Genomic DNA, 13926 nt, shown 5'->3' with positions numbered 1-13926 from the left:
GACAAAGAGCAGATACTGTGCTTATGGTGGGAATGATGCAGTTTGAAATGTGAGAGAATGGGGGTTTGCTCCTGTAAGGAAGATTACCTTGAACAGCAGGGCCATTCAGTCTGGAGCCTGCCATTCCACTGTGTTAATTATTTAAAAAGTAATTGCAACTCAGATATCAAAACCCTATTTTGGGTACAGTGATTTCTTTCTTTTTACAGCAAATGTAACAGCAGTGCAATGGGACTAAAAAGATGAGTTGCCCCCAGAAGAAATGCAGGAGGGGTCTGTGATAACTAGAGACCAAGTTTGGTGCTTTCCTGTGTCACACAACTTCCTCTGCTATTTCCTAACTCTTCTACGTGGAGTAAAATATCTCTGTCATCTTTTGACAAGCTGTGTGGGTGGAATGAAGGAGGCTCTTTTCCAGAGTGCTGCTTTCCAGCAGAGCTGCTGTCAGTCTGGTGGGAACTTGACCTTGACTTTTTTATTCTGTGGTAAGATTTCAGGAATAGTTTACATGGCTTTTACAAATGGCTGTGTAGTACAGACAGTGCCAGAAATTAAGCTGATGCCTGAAGCCAGACTTACTGTTTCTCTGTATAAAACTTGCTGTTTCTCTTTTACTGTTTCATTTAACTTACTCTGATAAATCCCGTCTCTGTGTGTTGTGCGTGTCCTTTTACACATTATTCGTGCCAGTTTTTACACAATATTTTATACCCCTTAATTTAGAGGTTGATATGATGAGTAATTATAACACTGCAAACTTGCATAGTCCATGGAGTGTTTTTGCCTTTCTTCCGCCTTCCTCTCTTGTGTACTTGTAGCACCAGCTTCAGAACCATTTTCAGGTTTTTGTTGGGAGAAAGGGAGAAGGAATAGAATGAACAGCAGCTCTGCTTCTTGCATGGAAATATCTATGATTTGGGGATTATACACATTCTTTGTAAGATCAGGGCCAGTATATAGGAAGGAAATGAAAGATTCTGAATTATAGTGGTGGTTGCAATTGGCATGTGCTAGCTATGTCTTTCTAGTGCTTCATGGAACAGAAATGGTGTACTTAACCACAAGGGGAGAAGTTAAAAATCTTTAATGCATTAACATTATTTTTATGACTGCATGGCAGTTGGAGAGCTAGTGGTGTTTGGTAAAATGCTCAGTTCTTTTCCTCGGCCATGTCTGTCTTGGGTTTTTTAGTCAGCATAATCTGATTTTTTTGCAGCATGCACATTTCAGAAGGTTAATGAATTCTCAGATCAGCAGTCGGATAGTTAAAGGTTGCAGAAACAAGTTACAGAGTGCTGTACAGAAAATTACTGCATCTTGGGAATCTTTCACGGAACACTTGCATCCGAATGGTTTCATGTTAACTGGATACTCACACAGTTCTAATGTCGGCTTCTACTGAATTGTCTCCCTAAATTGAGGGAAGACCTCTCAAAATAGGCCCTCTTTTGCTGTACTCTGGCCCTTAGTCTTGTTCTCAGTGAGGTACCCTGATAGGTGAATGATTTGGGAAGTATGAACCTGGCCCTGTGGTTGTTTAATGTCACAAAAGTAGGGGGTTCATTTTATCGCTGCACATGTAACACAGCAGTTGTAGGTCTGTGGTCTTTTGCGTGTTAGCTTGAGTAATTCCTTCTGTATGGCCTTGCCAGAAGTGAAATTGTAATGCACAGGAGCCTTGGCCCTGTGGCTCGGGGGAAGTGTTACTCAGAGGTGCGAGGTGCAGAGGTTGGTGAGGGCTGGGGCAGGCTTCTCTTCAGCACGGGGTTGTGTGCTCTCAGCTGTGCTCGTGGGTGTACATGCACAGCCGAGATTGGTCAGGCTGTGGTCGTCAGCTGTGAGCTGTGTCCTGCTTCACATGGTACATCTTTATTTATAGACACAACAAACAAAAAGGAATGCACAGACATTCTTCGAAACTACACAATGCTATGTACCTTTGCTCTGCTTTCATAGGTTGCTGGGTGAGCTATGATCAGACACCCTGAGCTGATGAGGTACTTGCTTCTGAAAGTCCTCTCAAAGAAATACCTGCTAGGTCCAAGCTATTCTGTGTAGCTATTCTGTGGTCTCAAAGAATCTTTTTTTAAGCTTGGATTACATCTCATTTCTACAGTGTCCTTTTTCCTTAGCAGTACCTTCATTCTCTGATTTATCTCTAGTTACCCTCTGAAGATAGCGAACATGCAGTTGAGATAATGGAAAACTCAGCATCAAACAGGTCTCAATAACTTGCTCTTTTTTTACTTGAAGGGACAATTAAAATTCTTCACGGCTGGCAGGGCTCACAGTTTTTCTAAACAGTCAGTGATTACCTTCTTAATAAACTTAATAGTCTGTATAAGATGCTCCTGCCAGTATATGTACTTCTGAATTTAAATATTTATTTTAAAGTAGATTGTAAAAGGCCAGCTTTATTCTCAGTACTGTGTCAATCTAGACTTCTTACAGTTTCCATTTGAACAGTGGAAGACGAGATAAATGCAGTGACAGCCTAATCTTACCCTGTGTTAGTTGTCCTCCTGCATTTGTCACCCCCATGTCTCTGTTTTTATAGGCAGAAGTTGTGGTGCTTGCTTAGGGCAGCAGTTCCTGTGTGCCCCAGCTTCTTACCTGTTGGGAGCTCATCCAGTTCTGAACTGCCTGAACCTTCTCATAAGTAAAGGCTCTTGCTGAGCTGGTGATACTCATTTTCCTGTTTTTACCCTCAGCTCTACCCTGACTAGTAGACAAAATTCAGAGCAAGGAAGCAGAAAAAAGCCTTTTGTCAATGCCAAGCTGTGACAAACTCTTCCCTGTCCTTCAGAGTAGGGACTGAAGCTCTGGCGTCCAATTTTTGAAATTGTGGCAGCTTCATAAATGCTGTCTTTAAGGTGAAGCTTTGCAGTCCTTTCACCTTATTTAAGTGCAGGTGGCTGCTGTAAAAGGATGCTTTCTCCCTCTGCCCACCACCACAAACAGCCACATTTTTTGTGTGGGAATAGCAAAAGCTCCAATAGCTTGTGCTGCCCCGAGTGAGACTGCATCCCTGTCTGCTCTGATTAGACTGACCTTGCCAGAAAACAAACAAAAATTAGTTGCATCAGCAATGAGCTGATGAACTGCATGAATGATCAAGTGACGTAAAGGCTGTGGCAGAAATGAGCAGGGTTGCTCCCTTTGGTGTCAGCCTGTGATCTAGTGGACTTCAGGCTTGGCTGGGCTCCTCTGGGATTGGGATGGGAACACAGGAGGGGAGAAAGAAGGACCAGGTGGGTGACCAGGAAGGGAGGAGTTCATGTCAGCAATAGGCTTTTATTACTATCATGACATGCTAACTCTTTCATAGGATATCTGCCATGGCTTGAACTGGTAGCTCCTCCAGTCCATGAATGCTGCTGGAGATCCTCTCTGCAGGCAAAGTTTTCATGCAAGGCTTTTTGTGCAGCTTTTCTGGTGGCATAATCAGTGTCTAACTTTTGTTTTCTCCCACACAGGTGTCTTGAGGAAAAATGAATTTTATCTTGCAAATTTGGGACTTAAAATTCTCAATTTACAGACAAATTAATTTAACAAAGCTTGCTAATTTTAGGTTTCACGATGAGAGACCGAGGTTTCATGATGAGGGACAGAAGTGTGTAGCCACAGTAGGGTGGCTCTGTGTTAGTGGAAGAGGTGTTAGGGTAAATGGGGAGTTAAGGACAAAGTACAACTCCCACACCAACTCAGCGGAAACAGTTACTGCCTTTTGTTCCTTGACACGATAGGGCATGACCTGGATAGGTACATGTGTGTGGTTTGGGATTTTTTGTTTTGTGAATCACTCCACCCACAATTTTCCAGTGATGGCCAAGTCAAGGCCCCCAGTTTCAGCTGTCTTGGACACTAAACAGCAGCTCCCTGTCTCCATCCTTGTGGGGAGGGTCACTGGTGCTGCTGCCTCTGGCTGACCGACAGGCCGGTCCCCTGGTGCTTGAGGGATTAAGGCTGATGCTTTGCACAGGTCTGCAGCTCTGCAGGAACTGAGCAGCTGATTTTGGGAATGTCTGCCTTAAAATTTTTGCCAAATATGTCTGAAGTACTGTCTGAGGAAGGTACAGAAGAGATCCCTAGAGCCCCAAGCCAGCATGTTCTGTGTTTCCCCTCTTCCCCCAACCCTTTTGTTTGCAGCAGCCAAGCTGAAGGTTTTGAAGACAAGTCACTTTTATTGTGCAGTCCTGATTTGTCTCCCAGGCAGCTTCATGTTGTGAGCTGAATGACACGTTACTCTCTTTTGGGGAAAAAAATAGATTTTAGCGTAATACATATTCATGAAGCTGCATTATGGTTGCTGTGACAACCTCACCAGTAGCAGTCAAGATCTGTATGTTGAAGTTCTGTCTCCAGTCCCTGTATTGAACCACAGAACATATTACACAGCTTTCCACTTTTTTCTTCCTCCCTTCCTCCTCTCAGTCAGTGGACAATTGAAATTGTTTGAGTTGATGCTTAATTAATGACTGCATCTACTTAAGTCCGCAACACCAAAGCACAACTCCCTGTTGGTTTCCAACTTGTGTTAACCGAGTGTTGCTTCTGCTGGCAGTATGTAACAGAGGAGGTGATTCTGGTGGGATTTTTTTGTTCAACTCCCTTAAAGGCAAAATAATCCTGAGTTACTGAGCATAGTGTTTCTCCAAAGGTGGCCTGATAACTTAATCTGTCATGAAGAAAACAGCCCACCAGAGTCCATCCCCCTAGTCTGTCCCTGTCTAGTCTAGTCTGTTCCTGGAGTTTTAAAGAATCCTGACCCTGAAAGGAGCTTTTAGTAGGTGTTACTCAAAACCAGAAAGGAGTTTGTTCTGGGTATGTTATGACCCTGAAGCCAAGGGTGATGTAATTGGAAGAAGACTTGACCAGACTGTGGCGCTGAGGCGGTATTATTTCAGGATGAACCTGTTGTGATGGGTGTGGAGAGAGCTCAGTTTGAAGATTTGTTTGCGTGCTGATGTCAGAAATTGAGGGCACTTGTGCAGTGCTTGTAACTTTCAGAGAATGTTTGTAAGCTACTCTTGGCCAATCCAACTGAATGTTTGGCTCAAAGTATTGCAGTCTTTGTTTCCAATGACAAGTGATGACATCATTCTATACTGAGGACCTAAAAGGTATTGTCCTGGATGAGCTCAATGTCGTGTCAGGGCTGTTCATGAAAGGGCCACATTGAGTGTGGGTTGTGCCCCTTCTGTGTGCTAAACATCTTTGTTGAGTTGAGCTTAATGTAAAGTTTTCTTGAAAGGTGCCAACTTCACTTTTACAAAATCACTCCCTCTTGTTCAAGAAGAGGTGCTGTGGATAAAGTTTGGCTTTCCTCACAGATGTGAGCCTTCTGCAGAGTAGTTTGGGAGAAGTCTGTGCACAGGGGGAAGAAAAGTGTCCTTTTCTTTAATCCTGTGCTCTAGGATGACCCTGCTTGAGTAGGGAGGTTGGACCAGATGACCCACTGTGGTCCCTTCCACCCTCCCATTCTGTGATTCTGTGAAAAGCTGAGCAGACAAGGAGCTCTTGAGTGCAGTTGATCTTTCTCTGGTTATCTCCTTAAATATTAATAAGTACAAAATGTTCAGAAAGTGACTTGAAATGGGATTCCATTCATTAAAATGAGAAATTGGGGGGGAAAATCATGTAGCAAGAGGGAAATTTTTGCACGGAACATTATACAGAGGACTCTGAATCTGTGTTAGGCTCAGATATACTCACTGTTCCTTCCAGTTTTAGTTAGACATGTCTAGAAAAGAATACACTAAGCTTAATTTTCAGTGTATGTGAATGGATTGAGTTTGTCTTGTGTTACTGCTCTCCTGTCAACTCTCAGGATATTATTCAGGAGCATTTCAGTGTAGAAGTAATGAATACCAAACGTAATCCTGATACTTTCCACTCCCTCAATTTGCACATCCCTTCCTCATGATAAGACCAAAATGTCCTGGTGTTGACAACAATGTCTCTATTTGTTCATCCACATGCAGCCTGGCTTTTCTTGAATACCAGGGCTCTCACTTTGGACTTCTGCAGAAATGTATTTTGAGAATGAAAGGAGAATATGAAGGAGATGGAATGTAGAGATGAGAACTAGGGGTATACTGGGTTTGCAGGTCATCTTCAGCTTTCTGAAAAGCTGTTTTCTCTAGCAAAAGGAACATGGGTGCATTGAAGGTTACTGTACTGTGTCATAGTCTTGTAGGGCCTTTTTGACCTGGGATAAAATTCATCCATGTTTTAAGTGGTTTCTTTGTGTGTTTTCCCTCAGGCTCCAGACTAACACTTGCTGAGGCAATGCTGTTTGACTTTGTGTAGCAGGTTTGTGTTTTGTTAACAGCTAAGGAAAACTGAGCCCTGTGTTGCAAAGCAGAGCCCTTTCTCTGAAAAGTGCGGAGGAAGATTTAGCTGTTCAATCCCTGCTGGGTCTACCAGGCCACAGACTGTATTCGTGTAAAAACTGAACGCAACAACAGAAAACCAAAACCTATAAACCACTTGTAGGAGGCTGAGGTGAGTTAAGGCAGATTACAGACAGCAGCGTTAACATTGGGTGCTGTGCTTCCCTGAGTTCCCTCTGCATCCCAACCTCTTCCACATTCATGCAGGAGTAGAAATGGGGTAGGAGTGGCATGAAGGGGTGGGAGGGTTGTCCATAGGAACACATCTCATAAACAAGTCCCTCCAGATGGCAGGGGTGGCTCTCAATATTCCCTGGAAGCTGGTTGTCTGCTTACTGAAGCCTCTCTATAAATGTAGGCTGAAAAATTTCTTGTAGATCTCCTTATGATTTTTAAGTGAAAGTTTGGGAAAGCTTAGTATAAATTTGGAGTGTATGTTGGTTTTGGTTTTTGGGTCTTGGTATATTCATTTAAAATGAAGGTCTGACAGTTGTTTGAGGGGTTTACATATTAGGTCAAAATAAAGGCATCTCTTCCCTGGCCCTCTGTAAAAGGAATAAAGCTTCAGGCTTGAAGGATTTGTGTTAGCCAGTAGATACTAATGGCAATTAAAAAGAAAATATTTAAAGATTATTTTAGCTAGGGTTTTTTTAAGCACAGAAAATTAGAACTTTTTCACTTGATTATTGCCACATGTATGACAGTGTTGGGAAGTGGCAGTGTTTAAAATGCAGGGAGTTAAAATACTTGTATTTTTATTAGAGTGTTATAGTATTTGTTAATGGTTAGTTTGAAAGTAGAGTGACATGTGGGTCTGCCTTCGCACTCTGAGCTCCACATGTGTAGAGTTGCATGGTGGTTTTGATGTTGTGGGTATGGGGAGTTACTATAAACAGCCTGAAATTGACAGCTGAACCAGCTGAGCTCAGAGTGGATGTTTGGGTAAGGATGGGTCCAGGACAGGTAGCTGGGAGAAGGTGAGGGATGAATAGCTATGATGGTGAAGCAAGTGTTTTGATATTTAGTTATTTAGTTACTATATTTTACAATAAATCTAATTCTAGATCAGATTCAGGTCTTTCATTTTGCAAAAGCTTCCTCAAGCTCATCTAAATTTGACTCAAGTCATTTGGAATACAGAATCTCCAAGAATCTTTTTTCCTAGTGAGCCTGAAACTGCTGAAATGTCACCATAAAAAAAGTTGCTGGTTGCAGGAGCAGGCTGCTGACATAAAAAGCCTGTCTTAGATCCAGCATTTGGCTGGAGGCCAGATAATGAGTTTTTATAGGAGCTTGTTGGCAAGCTTACATTTTTGCTTAGGTTAATGTAATGTAACTGTAAGTAATTTGGGAACCTGGTACATGCAAAACAATTTTTAGACAAAATGATCTTATTATCTTTAAATTTTAACTGAGAAGATATTTTTATAGAACCGCTTCTTCTACTTCAAGCACTTTAGAAATGCCTAGGAATGTGGTTCTTTACCATGTCCTCTTTTAATGGTTAACCTACTGAATAATCCTGCAAAAATATTGAACCTCATGACATGTGTGTTTTCCTAGCCTCAGAATTTAAGCTGACTCCATTCAGTGGAGCGATTTAAAGAAAGGTTTGCATTTTTAAAAGGCTAGGTAATAATATGTGTGGGGTAAGTCATCAGTTTTGTGAGTAAAAAAATACCATGAGTGTGTTCATGGGTAATCTGTTGGCCAGGTTGTTCTGTGACCTGAAATGCATGAGCCATCCATGGATGAGAATGGAGTTTAGGATTTCAGTTTCCCAAATGATGGCCATCCCTGGCAGTTACGTCAATGGGCCTTTTCACTGTCCTCACGGCTTTTTCAGTCTTCATTCAAAGCTTGATGGTAAGGTTTGGAGATTGCTTTGTCTCAAGATGTTTTTGATGCTTCTCATTTCTCTTGTGTGGTAAGCGAATGTGATTTTATGCTAAGGGGAAGGACAACTGAATTCTAACCTTGAACCATCTGTGGAAGTGCTGGATGTGCCAGGCTATGAAAGATGTCCAGATCCAGCCCTGGCCTTTGAGGAACAGTGGATAAATGTCGTTTTAACAGAAGAATGCTGAGGACTCCTGTTTCTGTCCAGGACAGCAATGCTCATCTGCAATAACTGCTCCATCCCTAAGAGGGATAGGGAATGTGTGGGATGCGTGTTTGTCCTCCATCGTTGTGGGCTCATGGCTGCCAGCCGCTCCAGAAAAGGAATAACACTCTACCATGCTTTATTATTTCCATGCCTTGCTGTATCATTAGCAGTGACAGCGTGGATGATGAACAGACAGGATTTGGTTTACAGCTGCTTTGCTGTAGGTCTCTCACATGCTATGTAAATCTGGTTGAACATAGATGGAGATCATTGTGATGGGAGGGAGAGTGATACCATTGTGCTGGTGCTTATCAGAGGTTTAAACTTCCCTTGTACCGTTTGTTCCCTAGTTGCTATTAATAGTAAGGCCTAGAGATATTTTTGGATGTGATAGCTGACAAGTTTCTTCATCAAATAGTCAATGAATGAGCAAGAAGTGTTTCTATTTTAAACTTAGCTTTGACAAGTAAAAGAACTTCAAAGAAAAGCTGTTCTTAGAAAATAACCTTGGCGTGAGTTCCCACAAGTGTTTCTCTATATGTGATAGATTAAACACAGGGTTGCAACTTTAAGCATCTCTGATAAAGAATTTTGTGGGGTTTTTTTGCCAGCTGTACTGTAAGGGATTTGTATTAGTTTAAAACTTCTGTGTTTAATTGAAAGGTGCTAATAAAACTTGGCAGAGGTGAAAACTAAGACATATTTGAAGGGAATAATCCGGTTTGTGCTTGGTGTGGGTAGTCACTGCCAAAGTGTTAGGGTAAGCAGAGAATCCATTGGGAAAGTTGAGGAGCTCTGTTGAAAAGAGGTTTGTACTAGGAGATGAGAATTGCCTTAGGTGCAAAGGCTGTGGTAGCAAAAGGTTTTTCTATTTTGCTCCTTATTTTTATTCCTGAAGTGACATTTGTCTGAGTTTACCTTTTGCATTTTCATCTAACACCAGTGTCTGGGATGATGTGCCATGAAACTAAGCATGACTTCTAATGAAGAAGATGGTAGTGCTGATCATAGAGGACAAAAGAGTAGTACCAGAAACAAGTGCCTCAAAATAAATTTTTAAAAATCCATTTGCTAGGGCATAGCATCATCCTCCAAATGGATCTCTGTGTGCTGAGATAATTGTGGCTGTTTTGTTATAAACTGCCAGAGCAGGAACTTGCTGGAGTGACAGGATCAAGGAACTAACTGTTGGATTTGCTTTTTCTTCTTTAAAGATGGAGTTTGGGACCTTTGATACAGAGTGTGATTCATTGAATGGGAGCAGTTTGGCAAGTCTGGTTTAAATCAGAAATTATACAGTGCAGTGTCTTGGAAAGCTACCATTACAGTGAGTTTATGCACATGAATTAAGCTTTCTTCTGTTGTCTTTTAAAGAGCAAAATGCTTCTCCCAGTACAATTTCAGGGGCATACAAGGTTGTCAGTTGTGGTAATTTTAAGGATTTTGGCAGTGCATTTGAATGTGATGTATGGTCTGTTTCAGCAGTCTCATTTTTGGTGAGATCTTCTGTATGGATCTTTCTGTGACTTTCTTCAGTAACCCCTTGCTACTTTCTGTTTTCTTAGCCTGAGGTAGTAGAGATAGCATCCTTACTCTTTTGCTCTAGTTTGTCTGGGAATTTAAAAGTTGGTTGTGAAGCTTAGTGGATTTTTCCTGTGTTTGATTTAGAAGCATCACAAATTGAAGAATGTTGACTTACCAGCTAAACTTCTTTTGTTTCAAGTAACCTGTTAGCAACTGACTTCCTAGTCTGTCTTTGGAGCGCTGCTTGTTACTTTGTACCTATTCTGACTTGCTTTAAAAACTGCCAGGAGGGAGAGGCCATGAGAATCTGGGAAGAAGGCAAATGATGAACTGCTGTAAAACGAACCATCTATCTGTTACATGGTGGAAAAAATGCCTGTTAAAAAGCTAAGCATGTTTTTCCTCCAGTGGCAGGAAGGCACGTGAAAGGTGGTCGGGAGTAGTTAGTGATAAGAATGTGTGCATTTAGATTTATTGCAAGCTTTCTAAAATACTCCTGATTTCTTGATCTTGCAGAGACTCCAACCGTCATGTTAAGGTAAAGCAGAAAAGTGCAGTGCTGAACATGCTAAAGAAGTTGGACAAAATAAGGTTCAGAGGTCACAAGAGAGATGAGTTCCTTGATTTAGCAGAGTCTCCAAATGCTTCAGACACTGAATGTGGAGATGAAATCCCAGTGAAGATACCTCGAACGTCAGCTCGAGACAATGAAGAGCTGAGAGACCCTGTAAGTACTTGATCTAAGTACCATTATATTATGTTTTGTAGTTTTCAGGAAAAAAAAATAAAAGAAATTACTGATTCTTTATCCTTATATTATGGTTGCAACACTTGAAGATTTGTGGACTAGGAAGTAACTTTCCAGTAATAGGTCTTCATTTTGTGGAAATATCAATTAATTTCTTAATATTAGGGTTCCCTGTCGCTACTTTTAATTCTAGGTCTTGTGAGTTGACAGGTTTGTTAACTTTTGATGTGCTTCCGAGTGCTTTTTCGTTTTTGTTTTGTTGAATTACTAATGAACACATGAAAAAGAAAAGGCAACTTTTCAGTCTGAGGAGCTCAGATCTACTCAGATCTGTCAATTACACTGTCCAGGACTTTAAGGATAAGATTTCTGGTTGCTTCATTAGCGTTAGAGGGTCACACCACCTCCTCCTCCGCTCCCGTGTTGTATGCAGTAGTGCTTCTATGCTATTAGAGCTGGTTTAAACCTATGAAGGCAGTGCTAAAACGTTTTGGTGTTTGTCAGCAGAAGCACCAAAGCAGACCTACCTTTTTCAAAGACACTGCTTCAGGAAAAGTTAAATGTTGGTTAAAAAAGTAAAATAAAATCCTTCTTTAACTGTTGTGGCTGTGGATCCATAAACTTGGAGCGCTACAGTATAAATTTAGATTTGTCTATATAATTGTATTGTAGAAGTGACTTGGAATTCAGAGTTTATATCACGCTATGAAAACTTACTGTGCAGTTTTTATCCCCAAGATATGATCAGACTGTTGTCTGAAGGCTCATTTCTAGGAGCAGGGGGCTTGCTCACAGTAAGTTGTAAACTAAAAGATTTCAAACTGTTTATGCTTCTGCACCTCCTTTGGGGTTGGCAGCTTGTATCCGGTTCTGTAGCTGTTAGCTTTTTAAAATTTAAATGGGCTTGCATGGTGCCACATACAGTCCTGCTTATGGAGAGCTTTTTGCCAGAATGTTTTTCCTATGATCATGGAACAAACAGGTGGTAATAACAGAGCATGTTTTGGTCACAAAAAGTCTGTTATATGTAAATCCTCAAGCTTCTCAGACAAGGAAGTCTGTTAAAAGCTATTCCTTTTCTCTTATTCTACTGAAGACATCTGTCATTTGTTAAGATGTAAGTATTGTGTATACTGGGACTAATCTCTGCTGCTGCCCTTCCAACATGGTATTTTGTGAGTTTTTTATAGGTAGATACTGGCTTATTTTCATTAAACCTAAGGCTTTATGTTTTGTGTGGGTATATATTAGATGCCTTTCGTATTTAATCAGAAGTGTCTGGATGGCAGAGCTAGAGGCTACAGAAAGATCTGCCTGAAACTCCAGATACTATTTTATGTATTTCTGCAGGGGAATAGCAGCTCCTGGGTGGTATGGAGGGTAGCTGGGGGAACAGCAAGGTAAACCTGTAGTTTTGAATACTTATGAAGCCTTAGCATCTGCAGTGATGGTTTCTGTTTTCTCAAAATGTTGAGCTCTGTCTGCTGCGAAGGGAACTTGGAGAAACACTGTTTCTGGCTGGTTACATACTGCAGTAGGCTGTTGTGATCTAAGTCCTTGGGACACAATTGAGTGCAGTTCTTTAAAATCAGGGAGAAAGGGAGAGAGGAAAGCAGCAATGGCATCAAACTTGTTTTGCCCCACTCCTCATGTTTGGGTGCTCCAAACCCAGTGTGATGCTGGAACAGCCTAAGAGCATATCTGCTCATATCTTTGTTACAGATATGAGCAAAATAAGCAAATTGGTATGAGGAAAGAGTTCTGATGTATGAGGGATAAATTTCAGATGGGAAGTTTGAGGGATTAGCAGTTGGCCCTCGTAGGCATCTGCCCACTAAGCACTGCTGCCCATCTGTAAAATGAAGGGACAAATAATCCCCTGTGCTGCAGAGATACCAAGAGTGCAGAAAGTAATGCTTATATATTTAAATCAATATTAAAGTAGTGGTGGCTGAGGTTGTGTGAACAGTGCAATTCTGAATTACTTGTCTGTTTCTTCTTGAGATTATATAGTTGAATTGTGCCTGAATTGGTTTTAATTCAGTGTCTAAAACTCATAGCTTTAAATTGCTTGTACAGGGTGTTTTTCTTTTTTAGGCTTTGTAAGCAACTTAGTATTATACTTGCATTACACTGATCATGAGAAGACCAAGTCTTACTGGTTTCTTCCTGTTCAATACCTTTGGGAAACTGTTGAAAGCACACAAAAACCAATGCAAGTCTTCTGTGTAAATGAAGGTTAGGTTGCTTGTCTTTTCAGATAGATGTAAGCTGTACTGTGTTTCCACTTCTGTTCCTTCACTGTTTCTATTGAAATCTGGGTACAGAACTCATGGTCTTGAAAAAGAGCAAGATTGGTGGCTTGGAACTGAACACAGACGATGCAGAATTAGAGTCCTAGTCCACTTACCTGCATCTTCATTGTCAGCCATTCCCTAGACAAAGATTTCATCTCTGCCCCTCTCTACTTCCCTCCCCCTGCCCCTGTCTGGTGTATTAGTCATTATGGAGGCATTAAGGAAAGATCTGTCTATTAGAACAGCACAGTGCCGTCATATGAATGAAGGACCCTTCTGTGCTTCACGGGTTTGCAGTGCACTTAAAAATGTGTGTATGAGGTGCCTCTTCTTTAGGGATGTATCTGAACCTGACAAGCGTGTGCAAACACTTGATACAAATGGAGGTTGCAGAGTAAAAAGCCTTGTCATAAAAGCTTGTGATTGCAGAGCCCTGACCATCTGCCGGGAAGAGCATCATCCTCTGTTGCACTTCCAGCAGATGAAGTGAGTGTTCAGTCCCAGGCCACAGATTGTGCAGTGGCACTTGGTCCCAACACTTCACATGCCTTACTACACATGTAAAATTCACACCCTGTGAAAAGACAGAAAGGATGGTCAGATGAGGTAATTTTGTATTTTTTATCTTAAAACTGAGCTTTACCTATTTAGTTCAATAATAAACATCCTAATCTGTGTTTGGGTAAAGCACACAGCTAGCTCTTGGTTGAAGGACTCTGGAGATGGAAGGAGTTATATTTTCCTTTGAATTCTCAGTGGTTTCTGAGAGTTTTTGTTCAAAAGGTGTTTTAATTTGAACTAGTTTGGACTCAGCTTACGGGCTGGCTGATTGCTTGTGTGGGTTTCCCCCTCTCA

General features: G+C 41.3%; 1 protein-coding gene across 2 annotated transcripts in view; it reads left to right on the top strand.

Moving 5' to 3' along the window:
- The window catches only part of GRAMD4 (GRAM domain containing 4), a 72610-nt gene that overhangs the window by 11211 nt on the left and 47473 nt on the right, over positions 1–13926 (top strand). For both annotated transcript variants that reach the window (XM_042018270.1, XM_042018269.1), the window contains exon 2: positions 10543–10753. In XM_042018270.1, coding sequence (XP_041874204.1) covers positions 10543–10753 — 211 coding nt within the window. The remainder of the gene's footprint in view (positions 1–10542; positions 10754–13926) is intronic.

Source organism: Corvus kubaryi, unplaced genomic scaffold (genome assembly GCF_017639235.1).
Source record: "Corvus kubaryi isolate FWS band 111438036 unplaced genomic scaffold, C.kubaryi_AGA036_p1.0 137, whole genome shotgun sequence".
NCBI classification, from domain to species: Eukaryota; Metazoa; Chordata; class Aves; order Passeriformes; family Corvidae; genus Corvus; species Corvus kubaryi.
Note: the sequence above shows the minus strand (reverse complement) of the source record. Positions and strands in the feature narration are given on the sequence as shown.